Source organism: Anopheles maculipalpis, chromosome 2RL, assembly GCF_943734695.1.
Source record: "Anopheles maculipalpis chromosome 2RL, idAnoMacuDA_375_x, whole genome shotgun sequence".
Taxonomy (NCBI): Eukaryota; Metazoa; Arthropoda; class Insecta; order Diptera; family Culicidae; genus Anopheles; species Anopheles maculipalpis.
The window spans coordinates 85,963,262-85,981,637 of NC_064871.1; the positions used below are offsets into that span (position 1 = coordinate 85,963,262).

Below are 18,376 nucleotides of genomic sequence, written 5' to 3' on the forward strand. Positions count from 1 at the left end.
GCCCCTAAATGCTATAATATTCAGTTACCGCACCGTCTGACCATTTATAGTGCCCGCGTCGCAATAGAAGAAGCCAACAGACTCGTCTAATTTTATCAACCTCACCAGTCCGTAGCAGCAGTGACGACCGTAGCCGTTGCGAAAGCGTTCCTGCGCATCTACTGCCTCCAATAGACAGGTACTGGGTCTCCCCTTTGGAGACTCCCCAAAAGTGCATCACGTAATCCAATTAACGTGATCGACCAGCTCAACCCAGAACTACCCGGCAAAAGTTTTTCATTTTCATTTTCTACCAGAACCTCAACGACAAGCGGGGAAGCTTTTCTAGCACTTTTCAAGCTGTGCCCGAGGAGCCCGAGGCAATGCAATACACTGACATTGATTGAAACGGCCCACTTTTGCCCCCGCTTTAAATTGAAATCGAAACCCGAAGCCCCGAACGACCGGGAGCCAGAGGTCAGGGACAGCGAAACGAGCAATAATTTCGATAGAAACGAATTAAACGCAAGGTTGCATGATTTACAGTTCGCATCGGACCGAGAACTGTCTCTGCAGGAGCAGGCGTTGGTTGCGCTAATTAAGCACACGTTTTAACGCTCCGTGGGCAATGTTGATCGATATCGGAAACCCTTCTCAACAAAGTATCACGCGATGGAGTCGAATAATTTGTCTGATTTATCAGGGCGCCTAAAGGTAGGCAACATGCTTGCCAAATCATCGCTATTAAATCGTGCCTGTGAAACTGTGAACCGAAACGGTGAGCATCACATTCATTGTAATTTCAGGGCTAGACGAGATTGTGCAGGATTAACATTTCATAAATGTAGTTTTATCCTGCCCGTGTGTGGCTATTCTGTGATATATAAGAATGCTTGCGGGTATACTGTATATATTGTAAGAAAAACCCACTCTAAAAGAGCGCAAAAAAGGATGCAAAATGGCAAATCTGTTAAGCATGAAAACTTTGCCAAAATATCTGCCGGTTGCTGCATACGAAGTGATGACATGAAGCGAGATCTACGGTTTCTAGCACACTCCTTCGTCCTGCACACGGCACCAAGTGGAAAGTGAAATCGATACTGCATGATGGTTAGAACTGGTGCTATTTATGCAGCAAATAATACGCTCCCCACATGCTTCTTGTCTTTCATGCCGGTGGATCGATGGCTAAAGCGGAATCCTTCCATCGGCGACAGGATGGCGCGATGAATACACGACTACCGATACGTGTGTGTACTTCTTAGACGCTAACAGGTAGACTTTAGGATACGAGTACGAAAATTTGACACCATACCAGCCAGCATCGTAGTTGCGGTATGAAACGATGACATGGTTCCGTTGACAAAGGAATAACATTACGTCGATGCACATGTAAAGCAGGTCCTCGGTGGATATTTGAGCATTACATCCTTACTTACTAGTTTGAACGAACGAATTTGAAAAAAAAATTCTCTGCAGCCTTCTCTCCCACGATTTGAATTGGTTTGAGTGAGAATTAAGCAACGCTAGCATAAAATATACTTCACCCTGAGAAATAATCACATGCAGTTTTGAATTACTCACAATCTATACTACCTGATAAAGCAGTTCTCCCGTTGTTCTCCGTACTACACATAAATTATATCAATCTCACATCTAAACTGGTTAGTTTTATTCCTACTGTTCGCCTGAGAAGAAGCGTGTCATTCTATGCAAGATGGCGATAAGAAAGTGTTTAGTGACGCTAGTGACCTTGTGCTTTTTTTTGTAACGCTTTACCCACTCCAAGCATCGGGGTATAGAATTTTGGGTATCACCACCAGCCCTAGTCGATCGAACTTGATCGTACAAGATGCACAGATGAAAGAGTTGGCACGAAGAGGTCACCAAGTAACGATGGTGAGCCCTTATAATGAGCCAGAACAGGTGCCATACTATCGTAAGATTAAGGTTCATTTGAATCCGGGGCCTACAGGAAGCCAGCCACTCACAAAGTATTCTCAAGGCAGACTAGACTAGACTGACTGGCTAGACATCCGCCAGTGGATTGAAGGATCAGATGAAGGAGTCATTCTGTTTAGTCTGGGTACAAATCTACTGAGCTCCTCAATACCACCAGAACTGTTGAATGCAATTCTGGAAACGTTCCGCAACATTAAACAACGAGTCATCTGGAAGTGGGACACGGATGTGATGCCAAACAAGCCGGATAATGTCATGTTGGTAGAGTGGTTACCACAGGACGATATTCTTGCCCACCCTAATGTACGGCTGTTCATCATGCATTGTGGATTGGGTGGAATTGCTGAGGCGTTGTTCCACGGTGTACCAATAGTTGGAATTCCGATGTTTGGGGATCAACCCGTGAATCTAGCACAGGTGGAGAAAGAAGGCTGGGCCTACGTACTACAATATACCGAGCTCACAGTAGAAACGTTCTCAAAGGCAGTCACCGAGGTACTGCACAATCCTCGCTATCGGGAGAGTGTGAAAAGAATATCGCAGTTGTTCCGAGATCGTCCACAAACTGCCATGGACACTGCCATCTTCTGGACGGAGTACGAAATACGCCATAAGGGAGCATACCGTTTAAGATATCCCGGTATGGATATGAACTTCATTCAGCGTCTGAGCTGCAGGTGGTGTTGTAGAAGAAGAGTGACAAAGGTTAAAATTCAGCAGTTTCCTCTGAACGGTAGTTTTAGTTCAAGTAGTCTAAAGAAGTATGTCGTCATAAAAGATGTAGAAAACAGTGTATTGGCTTTATGTCACATTAACTGTGAGATCGCCAGGGTACTGTTCCGTACCAGAACCTGTACCGTACCAGATTGCGCGTAATGCATTTTTGCAAGTTTTTATGAGGTTGCGTTTATTTGTTTCCCGCACAGAAAGAAACACTCTTGTCATCCGTTTTCCCACGATCAGCTGTTCTGGCTGAGAGCATTCGGAACTAACCTCCGAGATATTGCGATTAGATAGCACAACCACGCACACAACTCTCAAGAAGCCGATAACAATTCCTCGTTGTATTGAAATCGCCTAGACAGAAAATGACGTGCAAGTCATCGCTCCACAATCATCTCTTGGCTGTGGCTGGAGCAACAACGGCATGTCAAGTTGTAACGAATCGAATAAATTACGCTTACATAAATATACTTCACCCTGAGTAGTAATCAAGTGCAGTTTCGAATTAATCGCAATCAGTATTACCTGATAAAGCATATCGAGCAGTTGCCTGTTGTTCTCCGCACTATAAAGTATACCAAGCACACATCTGGACGAGCTAGTTTCGTTTATACTGTTCTTCTGGGGAGCAGCGTGTCGTTCTATGCAAGATGGTGATAAGAAAGTGTTTAGTGACGCTAGTGACCTTGTGTTTTCTTGTCACTCTGTACCCACTTCAAGCATCGGGATATAGAATTTTGGGTATCAACACCAGCCCTAGTCGCTCGCATGTCATCGTACAGGATGCACTTATGAAGGAACTTGCACGACGAGGCCATCACGTAACGATGGTGAGCCCTTATAATGAGCCAGAAAAGGTACCAAACTATCGCAAGATTACGGTTCCTATGGATCCGTGGGCTTCAGGTAAGCCAGCCCCACTCACCAAATGCTGCTAAAGATTAAAAAGTTAATATCGTACTTCTTATCTCCTCCCTAGATTTCACCAAAACCATATTTGAAAGTACAAACTCCCGCTTGGCAATGATGCAGCTAATGCCGGAGATGCTACGACTCAGTACTATTCCAGTTAATAAAACCCTCCGATCGCAAGAATTTCAAAGCCTCATAAAAGAACCGGAAGGATACGACCTACTAATAACAGGCATCATGAGCGACGCTGTGTTTGGTGTGAGTCACATACTGAAGTGTCCCATTATAATCGTGTGTCCTAATGCACCGATGGCAATCGTTAATTCGATGGTCGCGAACCCCACGCCAATCTCCACCATCCCGAACATGATGCTGGGTCTAACGAACCCAATGTCATTCGGACAAAGGTTGGCCAATTTTGGCGGACTTTTGTTTGAGGAATTTTTTGCTACCGTGTGGAAGTACTATCAGCGTAAAGCTTACGAGTGAGTGACAATTGCGATGCGGTGGACAGTATCAAGAGGTCAGATAAGAATAAAATGGCATCTTTTCTTTCAGAGAGCTATTTCCACCGGGTCAGTACCCTGCGTACGATGAGCTCCGGAACAATGTTTCGCTCGTGTTCGTTAATCACCATTTTACGAAAGGTTCTCCCCGACCGTATGTGCCAACCATGGTTGAGGTCGGAGGTTTACAGGTTAAGGATAAACCCTCACCACTGCCTGAAGACATCCGCCAGTGGATTGAAGGGTCCGATGAAGGAGTTATCCTGTTTAGCCTGGGTACAAATCTACTGAGCTCCTCAATACCACCAGAACTGTTAAATGCAATTTTGGAAACGTTCCGCAACATTAAGCAACGAGTCATCTGGAAGTGGGATACGCATGTGATGCCAAACAAGCCGGATAATGTCATGTTGGTAGAGTGGCTACCGCAGGACGATATTCTTGCCCACCCTAATGTACGACTGTTCATCATGCATGGTGGATTGGGTGGAATTGCTGAGGCGTTGTTCCACGGTGTACCAATAGTTGGAATTCCGATGTTTGGGGATCAACCCGTGAATCTAGCACAGGTGGAGAAAGAAGGCTGGGCCTACGTACTACAATATACCGAGCTCACAGTAGAAACGTTCTCAAAGGCAGTCACCGAGGTACTGCACAATCCTCGCTATCGGGAGAGTGTGAAAAGAATATCGCAGTTGTTCCGAGATCGTCCACAAACTGCCATGGACACTGCCATCTTCTGGACGGAGTACGTAATACGCCACAAGGGAGCATACCATTTAAGATATCCCGGTATGGATATGAGCTTCGTGCAACGTCACTCATTGGATGTACTAGGGTTCGTAGCTTGTATGACAATTATTATCTTCAAGGTGATATCTCTCAGCTGTAGATGGTGTTGTAGAAGAAGAGTGACTAAGTTAAAAAAGCAGTAATTCCCTCTGAAAGGTATTTTAAGATCAAATAGTCTAAAGACGCATTTTGCCATAAAAGATCTTAAAGATATGAAAAGCGGATATTTATAAAAGGATGGACCATCTGCCTGCCTAACACTCAAAATGCTTTAAAATATGCATTAAATGGCTATCGTCGTGTCCATCTTAGATTTATTAGCACATGCGCACGGCGCACCATCGGTCGTGAAAAGAAATCTTAATTTGATTGTATGACAAACGGTGCTATACGCAATCTTATTTCTTATAACTCAATTAAGTATTCACTGTCAGTAGAATGCAGCGAACGGACGGCTATTCCCGCATTCATGCTAATCCGCTGTCCAAACCAAAACAGTAAGCAACGTGCGTTTCGGCTTTCAATTGGCACCGAAGTATTAAACTGTACTCCGAAATGTTTGAAAAATAGGTCCACCTGGTTGGCAAACCGGTTTCAGCTGCGTCTTCCGCGAGGAACGGTGGAGTCTGTAAATTCTTCATACAGCGTTATTTTTGCCCATTGAACATTCTGGCAGGAATGCCAAATTAGTATATGTAGAGATCATTTTATTTGGTTCTGTTAAATTAGATTAGCTAGTTTTTTTTATCTGTCCGCCAAAATCTGAAGAATGTTCTATAAAATACAGAAGCCGAGAGATTTTCTTGAAACTCATCAGGTACTCCTAATTCTGACGTTAGACACCTCTGACAAAGAACCTGTTCGCCAAAAAGACCTTAAAATACAAAACCTAACAATCGCCTTTGTCCAAGTTTAGGAGGAGAAATCGTGTAAGAAGTCTTCACCCTACCTGGGTTTCGTACCCTTCAACCTATTCCGTCCCCTCGAACTATTCATTTGTCATGTCTCGCGATTGTTGAATTCACGAGAGTTATTAATTGCCCAGCGTCGTCAATTTAACAGCTGTGCTTGTGTGGATTTCACGTTAGCATACATAATATCAGTGGGTTGTCAACCGATATCAGCTGGTGACATTTAAACACGGTTTCGCACGGGAAGGCTACCTTTGTTGATTTGCAACTGACGTGACACATGCAAGCTTATTCCGGTTTTTGGTGTGTGTCTTGGGTAAGAAACAACATCTCAAACGGAACAACCATGTCGGGTGTGTACGGTAGACACCCCCTGCCGGATAACACTGAACGCTAGAACAAATAGAAACGAACCGATTGACACATATTGGGTGAATGGCCTTTTGTGCTTGTGTTGTAAAGAAACTAGTCCGGTACACGATGGCGAGCTTCCGAACGCACTGTATAAACACACCCGCTTCGAGTGAAGTGATAAATAAACAATGTCAACGACCGGCTAATGTCAGGCGGACATTATTGAACTTTCTTTCCAGCTGCAGACCACCAGCAACTGAAGCATTTTGACTAAGCATACCGCTCTCACCAGAAGAAAAGCCGTTTATCGCTTTGAAGTTGCTGCCACTCCATCCCTTCTCTGTACATACACTCTTAGTGTACTGATCGATTTAAGCGCATAATTTATGACATGTGGCGGTAAAATTATGTTCGCAGCAGAGAAAGCGCAATTTTTGTAGTGCAAGTCGCTCGCACGTCACCTTTCGCGAAATAGGTGAAATCAGCCTAACGGTACGGGAATGATGTTTAATTTCTCAGATAATCTGTAAAACAAGACTTAAGAGCAAAGAATTACAAAAGCATGGGAGTTGGATAGCAGAAGATCGGTTCAAAAACCCGAGCCCAATTTTTGTTCATGAAGGACCAAGCCGCATTGCTAAATCCTATCCAAATAATAAATGACAAATTTACATTCCATTCCAGTTGTCATTATAGCACCCAAATCTTAAATGAGATCTCCATTGCTGGAGCAATTTGACACCACCTGATGCCCCTGATACACCTGATACCTGAGGTTGCTGGAAAAAATGGAGAGCGAGTTTAGATAATGCTGATCTAAATACGAGCCAATTAAAAGGTTGAAGAGCTAAATGGTAAAACTTATCCGTCACGAGAGAACACGACAACACTGCAAACTGTTCCACTTACCACTGGCACTGGTCAGGTTTAATTATTCCAGCTGTCTGACCAACAAGAATAACTTTAACTCACGACACTTTCACGACCCGCAAACATACCTGCGAATGGAAGGAAAGAAAGCAGATCTTACTTTACAATAAATCGATGACAAGACAATCAGGTGAAAGCGATACAATTTGATTGATCATGAGGCATTCTAGAAGTATAGCATATTGGACTCCGAGCAGGAACACTTAATGGCACTCTCCTTGCGATGTACAGTTAGTAGACTTGCAACGAAACGAATCTCCAATCAATAAAACAATGAATTCTTAATGTCTTCCCATTCGCCATCGTACGGAATCGTTCGCCCAGCGTCTTTCTCAGACAAATAAACGCCCTAATAAAAACAGTTAGCCAATCAAATCAAACTCGAGGGTACCATTAAGCATCACACATAAAGTTCAACAGAACTGAACCAACGAAAAGCATGCTTTGCAGCGACTCACTTAACGACACTCGCTTCCATTCCGATCTAAACTTTTACGAATTTACCCTGCTGCTTCTTAATTTCTTTCTTGTTGCGCAGAGCACGATCATTAATTTCGAGCCCGAAGAGGAAAGGCTACGAAAGATAGACATGGAAGCTTGATAAAGAAAAGTGATCTTCCACAGTTTTAGTACCGCCGTTTAGAATGTCTTGAGAGCGAAAGCTTCAACAAGAAAAATGTCACTGAACTCTTCTTGCACGGGGAAGATCTGGAGCAGTAAGCGTCCACACAGCAGCTGTCTTTGAGCTTACGTCTTCCGATGGTTTTTGCTCAGTGGAGTGGAAAACCTACCAAAACTACCGCCTCCAAAGAGAACACGATTTTAAAGCTAACACCTACACGGCAGCCCCTCACCTATTAAGAAAGGCGGGAGTTCCTTTTCCATTTTCCCTGATCATTCGACGTTTTTCGCCAACGATCAGGGCGTCGCGCTGTGTGTTAATGGGCGGTTTATATGATGAGTTCTTTATGCCTCTTGACCGCGGATTTAAACTCTGCAGGCAGCGTTGTGAAACGGGACTGGTTTTATTTGCTTACTTTACAGTAACACTGATTAACTTAACCGTCCGGAGAAAGAAGTTAAACTGAGTTTCAAAAACCCCCACTCCAGATGATGGAGATAAGATAGTTTTATTCGCGTTGGAAAAGAAGCCTTGTCTGGAAGTTTTTGGAAGCACAGTCAAGATTTCCTTTATGATTGTGCAATTTTTTCGTAGCATTATATTCGCCGATGCATCTTTGCAACAGGTTCGACGAGTCGGCAGCTTCAGCGGGGGAAGTGTTTTAGTCATCAAAAGCAGCAGGAAATCACACCCTTTTAGCTCTCGCCCGAAGGCATTAATTTCCTGCATTCACCAGATCAGCGTTTCGTGGTGTATAATCTGGTTCTGTAGATGAGTGAAGAAACACGATTTTTATCATAACCTCACATTATGGCTGCGAGGCGCATGACGGGCATGTGATCGTGGGGCTTTCTTCGGACTGTCTTCGGACGATGGAAACGACGTATCCAAGCGAAACGATTTGTAAACAGGGTGGTAAGAGAAGTGCTCCAAAACCATAACTAACCCGACACGTACGCGTGAAGGTCGTCGGCATTGCAAGATTGCGTTCGTTCAGAAGTATACTCAAGATGTACACTCAAGAGTATGTGTGTGTGGAGAGTGATCGTCAACTTTGGATGAAAAAAGTGGATGGTAAGAAATACAGGCCGCTTTAAGCACAGCATTAATGACCGTGAATGTTGCATTTCGCTGATCGGAGGAGCATATCGCAAAGTGGATTATGGAGTAGAATATTCTTACTTGATTTGCGTCTCCCCAGCATTAACGTCTACAATTAATCCCTAGCCGATTACGAACCGTTTGAAGTGCTTGAGTGGAATCATTATCTATAAGCTGTCCATAGGATGTTTTTATCCCTCAATCAGCATAACTGTTCGTTGAAAAGATCACTGATCAATAAACCTCAACGCTTTACGGTTTGCGTACACAATCAGCACGATTCGTAAAGCATGAGGTACGATCGTAATTTATATAAAAAGTTGCTTTGAGTGGTTTCGAGTGCTTGAAGAATTGTTTATGCGAATTGCAAGACTTGCAAAAGGATGAATTACACAAAAACAGTGGTTTTATAAAGCAAATGATGATTTATTTCAAATTAAATCCCACAACTCAGAACAAATTGAACTGTGATCTCTCTCAACGAAACTGAGCTGATTTGACAGCGCGTGTTGATTCGAACGCCTTAAATTATGCAATATCAATATTAAAATACTAACGAGGCTTAAAGTCTTCCATTTGCAATTATTTGGGAAGAAAAATCGTAGCAAACGGTAGAATATTCATTTGATTGCATACTTTCAGGCGTGTATGAGAAAAAAACAAATAAATAAAATAATACATTTAGTGAAATTATTAAGATAATATATGAATACACATGTTTCAGAAATTTGCATTCTTTCTATATTACAATTTAATATTTTTATTAAATTTTCTAGAATGCTCCTTATCGGTATTCAATGGTGCATGTGCTCTTTTATTCAAACAAACTGCTTACCGTCACTTTGTTCACCTTCATTACAAGACCATTACAACGGCATAGGTATATGATTCAATTTACCCCAAAAACCAATTGCCTGTTAAATAAAATATGAAACTTTTTCTTTGTGCGTGTTTTGGAAGAATATTTCTGTTATCCTTATTTAACCAAACGAAAGAACGAACCAAATCGAAGGGCAATTGAACCTTTTTGTGCTTTTATTTCACTTCCTTCACACGCAAACGTAGAGGATGATTACACACCAACACACACACACACACACACACACATTCGCCTACTCCAAAATGACCCAACATGGGTTGCGTGTGCCTCGAAGGTGGTGAGAAAAACATTACCCCTAATCCTACCTTACGATTCCCCTTCGACTCCAGATAAACCAAACGGCCGGACATACCAAACGGGCTTCGATAAAATGAAATTTTTAGACCAATTTAAACGAGAACGTTCTTGCAACGTTTGCAGAACGTTAGAAGCGAAGGTCACCTCTCGTGGCAGGGTGAGCGTTTGCAGCGTAGGTTTGAGCCTCCTTCAAGATGTTGTGGGGTGGGTTCTTTCAGGTTGGACTCTTGCGGCGTTATTCATAAGCGAAAGAAACGTTTTGCGGCTATTTTACCTACACGAGCAACTTCTTTCAAACGCACATGTGCTGTGCGTTTTTTTGCTACAACATCCGAACAACTGTTTGCAGAACCGATCAGCGCTCCTTTCGATGTTTCGTACTTGGGACCGAAACTTTAATGACAAACATTCCAAAACCGGTTCAACATGGACCAAAATTGAAACTTATTATTCCTACCATGCCACTTATTGTATTGTGAACATATGTTTTGTTTTTTATTAAGTACGGTTTCTGACAATAATGCGGCTAGAAAGCATGTTGAAGAAGGGAAATTATAAACAAACTAACTTATGCGCAAAAGTTTCCCATAGGATAATGATATGGATTATGATAATTGCCAGGTGGATAGGAACAGAAAACCATATGGCAAGGCATTCTAAAGAATCAAACGGTCTCCCTAGGTAAAGATGATTGCCCAACCCGAATCAAGATTCTAAATGACATGAGTCAAACTGTTACAGTTTTTAAAATAAATATGTAAAAGAGAAAACAAAAAAAAACAGCTGTTCTCGCCGAACACAGTACGCCACAGAGAAAACGCATAAACGGACAATTATGCATTCGTAATTAATGAAAAATGCTAACCCCTTAAAGCAAACACCCAACTCTCCTTTATAAGGTGATTATGTTGCATGCATCATTACTGATAATCATGATGACTGCGGGAGGAATTGGTACGGAGAGAAAATTTTAAATGCAATAACCGATGAGCTACAACTTTATTGGGCGCCTGTACCGATTGTGTTGTAAAAACAGTTTGGCATTGAATGCGTTCGTGCCAGGATCGGTGAAAAATGGCAACGAAAATGAAACCAAGGAAAGCAATATCGTTTTTAAATCGGTTTTGAAACGAGCACTGGGGGATGTTAATAGGGTCGTTTTTCTTCTCTTCAGGCGGAGTGATACAAAGTGAAGATGAAATTAAATCGCAGCACCCCGTAAGCAACGTGCGTTTCATTGGGTGTTTCCAAAAGTTTTTTTTTTTTTGTCTAATAATAGTAATTTTTGTGCTTTTAACAAGATCAATGTCTCTGTGAAGCCGATTTTAAAAACAAATAATTATATCACAATTTTAAAAACGAACAGAAAAAACTAAAACATAAAAAATAGTACGATAACAATACTGCCAGCATTAAAGAAACCGAAAGGCAGAGTCAAATATATTTAAAATGAAATTCATTCAATTTTTAGATACTTCAATTCCTTGTTATAACTCAGAGAAAATTTAAAAAAATAACCGAGCATAGGGCATGCTCGATTATTTATATATAAATAAATCGGTTGTGGATATGCCACAAAAACAAGAAGGAAATGCCCTGGTAACCTTGTTTATATAAACATTCAATGCATCGGTGTGGATAATACGGCACAAATCGTCATAATCAAAATAAATAAATTTTAAAAATAAAGAAATCTTGCTTTTCCTTACTGCCAAAAAGTTCCAAAAATCATTTAAAATGTCTTCCGGTGTGTATTCTTTATTTTTAATTTTTGTTTAATTTCGCATTGTTTTGTTATCTTAAAACAAATAATGAAAGTACATAGTTTTAGTCGCCGTGAAAAATTATTGTATAATTTACAAACAGAACAATTTTTTCACGGCACATACTGTGTTCTTTCGTAATTTATTTAGATTTCAAAGTCAAAAAATATTTAAAGAAACTATAATTGAACAAGAAAACATAGCGCAATACTTGTTACTACAAATTGGTCCGTCAATAATTGGGAATGTTTAAAATCACTGCCCCAATAAAGCCTCACAACTTACGTGGCAACCCACACATCGAACATATTATACGCCACGCGCTGAAAGCTCTCACAAGTGAAAACACACACGCACCGAAAGCTTCACCCAATCCATCTTTCACTGTGCCTTTCTCCCGAGAGCCCTGCCACAAAATCGTACATTCAAAACTGATGTCTCACAAATCACTACGAAACTTCAAACCCAGCGCCACAGCAGAAAAGCCCAGTAAGGCAATCCATTTCGCCATAAAACATGTTTATGATTGACGTCCGCTACCATGTGTGTGTGTGTGTCTGATGTCTGACTGCTATAAGTGGGATGGGAAACGGGAAGATAGTGCAGAATCGAAAAAACATCAACAAATTTGATCCCCCTCACAAGACTGTATTCACCACAGTTTCAGCATTCAATCAGTGGAAAATCGAACCCAATTCGCAGCGCACTCCGGGGTGGCCTTCACGAGAAATGAAACTCCCTGTAGCGTCCTTCTCCCTTCTGTACACTCAACCCAATCCAGGGGGGTTCCCACAGGGGGATATCGAAACATTCAGACAAAGGTGCAAGATTGAATCCTCTTCTACCACCGGGTTTGATTGGTTCTGGTGGCAGCGAAATGAATGGAACGAGAGGAAAAATCAAAAAAGGAAAAAAAACCGTCAGTGTGGGAAGCAAGAAAGAATCCGTTTTCACCTGCCAATGCTTTGCCACCCAGGCACGCCCCGAAGGATGGCCGTATTTCCGTTCCGCTGTTTGGGGATGATGAGCTGATCCGATTCCACCCTATTACCGGTTCCTCTCTTACTCTCTTCAGTGCAAGTAATCAGCACCTCGAGCTCCCTACACCGGATTGTATCATCGAACGGTGCGAAAAAGCCTTTGGCAATACTCATTTTCTTACTTTCATCTCAACCCATTCCCAATGGTGGATTGTTTTTGATTCCCTATTTTTTCCAACACCTGCGACCCGGAGACGTGCCGAACTATTAAAGCACACGGCGAAAAGCGAAACAAATCGTGCGAATTCCCAAACCGCACATACACTCACACACCTAAACATCATCGATAGTTTTCCTCGTTTAGAGCTGTCTCACCAGTGCAGCTGTCGGGGAACGGAGATGCTGCGAGAAAGACGACCCGTCGTCTACCTTTTGGAAAATGAATTTGCCTATCAATTGGATGAGGTGTTTTAAAAGCAAAAGAAACAACAAGAGGAAAAGCATGGAAAAAACATCGCCCCCCCCCCCTCCCACCCACAACCCCTGCTTGTTTTTGTTTTTGAAGACATAAAGTTGGAATTGGTGTGATCGCTTTTCCAATCAGCACGGGTACCACGAGAGCGCCCCACAAGTAAATTGGGTAAGGCAAAATGCGCTCGATTCGTTACAAGGAGAAAGCGTTGAAGCTTTGCATTAAATGATCGAGTTTTCATGTCGTATAGCAGATCCAGAGGAAAAACAGCCGAGATCGAAAGTAAAAAGTGAAGGGTGTGCCACGTGTGGGAAAATGACTGATGGAAATGTGGTGCGGATGATGTAAATGTCTTTCACACCTTGCTGATGCACACCGTTTGGTAATCGTTTTGGAAAGGGAAAGGTTTTTTCATTGAGATTTTGTTGCAGATCACAAAGGAATTATTAGTGCAAAAAATAGAAATTTAGATTGCATAATTAATAGCATAAAATTTAAAGACAAATTTAATGTATAATAAAAAGGCTTAAAAAGAATTTAAAAGTAATAAAAGTTTACAGAAAGTAACATAAAACAGGTAAGTTTCAAGGAAAAATGTCAATACATTATAAGTATTCTTATTTCAGCAACATGTAAACAAAACATTGGAAACATAAAAAATGTGTATGAGTAAACACAACTAAATTAATTAAAAAACAAAAAATGACAATCATTTCATTAGGAAAACAAAAGACATCAACCCTACCACAAATAAAACGTGGAAGAAATTTAAAAAAATGAAAACATTTGTAAAGTTTTGAAACACAAACACATCCAAACGAGAAATTAAAAGATCATAGAAAACAAAGAGTTAAATAACCAATTGAAAGAAAATTGAGCCTCCTCAATCGCAATAACAACGAATGAAAGCAAAATAAACAGTAAAGCTTGCAGCGCCATTTTCTCGCAAGCGGAAGAAAACAATTCTGATAACGAGATCACAATCAAAAACCTTTACTCGTTTTGTTTGCTTCTCTTTTTACAGAGTTGTGGTTTTGGTACAGATTATTAAACATTTTTTATGTTTTGTATTCATTGTGTTTTGTTTTTCTTTCAGTTTTCTAATTTAGTTTTAATAACAGATTTGACTTCCTGCTTCTTTTTTATTTTGCAATGTTTCTTCAATACTTCCTTGCTGTGTTTTTGTTTCTTCCTTTTAAAAGCCGATGGAGTTATTCTTTCTACTTTTTTCCATTTATTATTTTCTTTCAGTCGTTTTATGCACTTTTTTCCTATTCCGAGCACGTCCTTCGAAGGGTTCTGCCAAACCCAACAGGGAGATAAATTCTCAGAACTCGACACAGTTTTAGGTATGTGTTTTTGCTGTGTGTTCATTATTATTTTGCTCCCTCATTCATTCGTTCACTATGCGTTGCTATAATAATTCCCTAGCTAGTGGATACTTCACTATTACCTCCGATGCTTGTTACCATCTTGTTTAACTAAACTGTAACGTACCGCTTGCGCATGATTGACTTCGTCTCACTTCGCTTTCCTTATTCGCGTTTCGATCAAATAATGTATTTCGCTTCTCCAATTTCTTTTATCTGTTTTTGCAGACTCCAGCGAGAGAGAAGCGACAGCCACCTAGAGCGACCTGTACCTAGAGCGACTAATGATGAGTATTGTTTTACAGTCGAATTTTGGAGCCTTTAATTAACTCCGCCGCAATTTCACTGCTTGATTTAGGCTTTGTTTTTTTGTGTGAGAAAATTGCACTTCCAGGCAAAAAAAAAAAACAAGCACCGTTTCCTCTTTTTATAGCGACTAAATCTGTCACCGTGGTTGGTTCACCTTTTTTTTCTTCCCTATTTCCCAACTTTTTTCTTCTGGAGAGTACAAATCCCTAGCTGGCTTGGCCACCTACAATCTACCGGCATGCTGTATAGCTAATCGGGATCATCGCGAAAATGGTATGTAATGATGACCGTTATCCACAAGACCGCTAATTTTGGAAGATTATCTACGACCCGCTTTCAACTTCATAGAGCTAGTTCGCCCGGAGAAGGCCTCACGGAACTGCCGCATGGGAATGGCTTCTTGAGATAATTATACATTTGAGCTGCGGAGATAAAGCAAAGCTGGATTTTGTAGAATTGAGATTGGTTAATTAAAATTGGCTTTGAGTGATGACTGGGAAACTGCTGGAAGAAGACTTCACCCCCTTGGGTTATTTTGAACCAATTTTGACTCCTCTTTGGGAATGTGGAATAACCTATGGATAAAGCAAAGTACGTGCTATGGAGGACTCCTACACCTAGATACACAAACATTTTGAGGCACTCGTTGGTATAGTCTTCCGTATTGAGTATTCTTAGTCTTCTGCATCTCTATCATGCACGACACCTTGAGGTACACAGATCTTTCTTCTGCTACACAATAAACAAACACTCACCTTCCCTACTACCAGAACATCCACTGATCCTACATCCTAAAAACGAAAAACAACGTAACGATACACTAATTCTACACTATCCCGCGGCTAGAATATCCCACACCGCTTCTGGAGCGGTTTGCGCTTCACCAATGGCCTCGTCAGGGTGATCGTGTTGCTGGCTGCTTTCGACTGGAACGTCGGACTAAAGGCACTGATCGTCGGCTGGCTGATCGGGGCCGACTGGCTGTACTGTTGCTTCATCATCTGGTGGCACTTGGTCGCCAGGTACCGGAACACGGTCGCCACATTCACGTCCTCCTTAACGGACGTCCGGATCAACCGGCAGCCGAGTGCGTGCGCAAGCGCTTCCGCCTCCTCGAACGAAACCACCGCCTGATCCATCAGGTCTATCTTGTTCTGGACTAGCACGGTCGGGATTTCACTACACTCATTCTCCACCTTACGCTTCCATTCGCGGATCGCCTCGAACGAGGCACGATCCGTGGTGCTGAAGGTGAGCACGCACGCCTGTGCACCCCGATAGTACGCCTTCGTGATGGCATCGAACTCCTCCTGGCCGGCCGTATCCCACAGCATGATCCGTATGTCTTCGCCATCGATTTCGATCTGTCGCTCCAGGAAGTCCACGCCGATCGTTTTCTTGTAGTCCTTCGTGTAGATACCCTTGCAGTATCGCTGAACCATGGAGGTTTTGCCTACGCCACCGTTCCCGACTACGATCACCTTCAGCGCTATCTCTAGCTCCTCTTCTAGCATTGTGAGTTTGTGCGGTATACTGAGCTATTGTGCTTGGAATTGAAAATTGGTGTTCAATCTGTGCACTCAATAGAACAAGATCCTATATCTTGTAAACTATCTCCAACGTTCGGAGATCTTCGAATCTGTCACGTGCAACTCCTCACAGGAGTGACTACTTTTCGTCCAACATTTCCTGTACACGCTTGAAGGATTAATTACAACACACATAACGTAAAGACAGCGGGGGAGTACGTGGAACAGGACAAATACGTTGCGTGTATCGCTGGATAACTCTAGTGAAGAGGAATCTTGAACCTAAGACTGCTTGTCAACGGTCAGCAAGACCTTGTGCAATTCCCTGCCCGATAGTCGTCGATGGTACACATCATGGAGGGTGGGGAAGGTTCTAGGAAGGGAACACGAACACACAGTTTTTAGTACGTCAACCTGCAAATTTGTAAACACACGAGAGAAAAGGGAATTTTTAAACATGATTGCCAATTCTAGCAGACAGTCCATGGATACCGATAAAGAACAGATAAAGAGTTGTTTAATGGTGCGTACAACGTTGTCTAAGTCCACCCTAAAGTACAATATTCTACATAGGAGTTGTGTCAGTAATCGTTAGAGCTATAACCACAATAACTACAGAAAGTTTCCAACCAAGTCCGGTTGCCAAGAAGACGCGAAAAGGTTAATCGAAGAATCAATCAAAGTTATCGGGAGTACGCTATACAAGATTGAATCAATATTTTATATACAAAGCAGATTGAAACTTGCGGCGTTGAAGCCACATTTAGCATGCATCTCATCAATTCCTAGTTTACCTCGTGAAGTTGAATTCTGATCAATCGTACACGGTTGCATAAATAACAAATAAGTTTCTTGCGTGCGATTGCTCGTTCGTTCGTTATTAGGAACTTTTGCTTCTCCGTAGAGCTTTTTCACGTTCCAGTTGCAATTTCCATTCCACAGGCAAATCACACCGTTGCAGGTTAACCTGCTCAATTGAAGCTCTGCCATCCTACCAGATTCCGATGGATACCAGTACCGTTTGTACCAACGCTAGATTGTACAAAACCTCCTCTTCCCTGCTTATTCTATCAGAAGCAAAACTTCAATCACAACATTCTACGCCAGGAAAAAAAATAGCATAGCAGCAAAACTCTAACAACGGCCCCAGTTGTTGGCTCCAAGAAGAACACGCATACAAAAAAAAATTACCACACGCATCCATACATTCCACGACGCGATACGCGAACAGCAATAACGATGAGCGAAGAAAATGGCAAAAGGATTAACATAAATAAATACAAACAAACTAATCCAGAACAGTCGGACGGTGTTTGTTTTTCCTTCGCAAACCGTTGACAGCTGCCAGTGTACAGACAGGGGCAGCGAAGAGCGTTTTACTATCGTTACGTCAAAATGGAAACATTGCCATACTGCCATTTTTGTTGCTAACCGCTGGTGCTCACTGCTGGAGTGGCGATAGTTTTGCGCTCATGCAGAAATCTTCAATAGACGTGTGTCTCGAGCTCTCGAGCGACTAGAATTATAATGAGCATGTCACCGTTCTTCACACACCGCCAAACCGACTAGAGAGTGGAACCGGGTGAGATCACACACTTATTCCTCTTAGTTCCTCACCATAACTCACCAAACCGTACACCACTAATCGATCGCACTTCTTCAACCTCCACAGTTAGGGTTTTAGCAAATTCTTCAAAGCGAATTCAGTAGACAGGAAAATTGATTGAAAGAATCGATTTGGCGGAATGCATAAACCATAAGCATTAAGGCAGGCAACCACTGGCTCGGCAAAATAGGGGAAAGGGACCTCCGTCCCTAGGTGCAGTAGAGAAAAATGTTATTATAATCGATGACCTGGACCCATAGCTACGATTGACTTTTGAATAATTTCTCGCCTGCGGTTAGGTTTACGCGTTGTCTGGTGTTGCAGTTTTGCTGTCGTAAATTTGTGTTGCTAATTCTAGAAACGAGCTAGTGACGATCG

At 42.0% G+C, this 18,376-nt stretch overlaps 3 protein-coding genes across 3 annotated transcripts; 2 read left to right on the forward strand and 1 right to left on the reverse strand.

Moving 5' to 3' along the window:
* The first annotated feature begins 1,875 nt into the window (after positions 1-1,875).
* LOC126567565 (UDP-glycosyltransferase UGT5-like) lies at positions 1,876-2,817 on the forward strand. The gene is made up of 2 exons (XM_050223782.1): positions 1,876-1,918; positions 2,012-2,817. The coding sequence occupies exons 1-2, from the start codon at positions 1,876-1,878 to the stop codon at positions 2,815-2,817; spliced, it is 849 nt and encodes a 282-aa protein (XP_050079739.1).
* Positions 2,818-3,314: 497 nt separating this feature from the next.
* On the forward strand, positions 3,315-5,019 carry LOC126568129 (UDP-glycosyltransferase UGT5-like). The gene is made up of 3 exons (XM_050224546.1): positions 3,315-3,570; positions 3,644-4,061; positions 4,135-5,019. Exons 1-3 carry the CDS (start codon positions 3,315-3,317, stop codon positions 5,015-5,017), a joined length of 1,557 nt encoding a protein of 518 aa, XP_050080503.1. The 3' UTR covers positions 5,018-5,019.
* Positions 5,020-15,653: 10,634 nt separating this feature from the next.
* Positions 15,654-16,389, reverse strand: LOC126568467 (ras-related protein Rab-23). Its single transcript, XM_050224951.1, has one exon. It carries the CDS (start codon positions 16,375-16,377, stop codon positions 15,706-15,708), a length of 672 nt encoding a protein of 223 aa, XP_050080908.1. The 5' UTR covers positions 16,378-16,389; the 3' UTR covers positions 15,654-15,705.
* Positions 16,390-18,376: the final 1,987 nt, after the last annotated feature.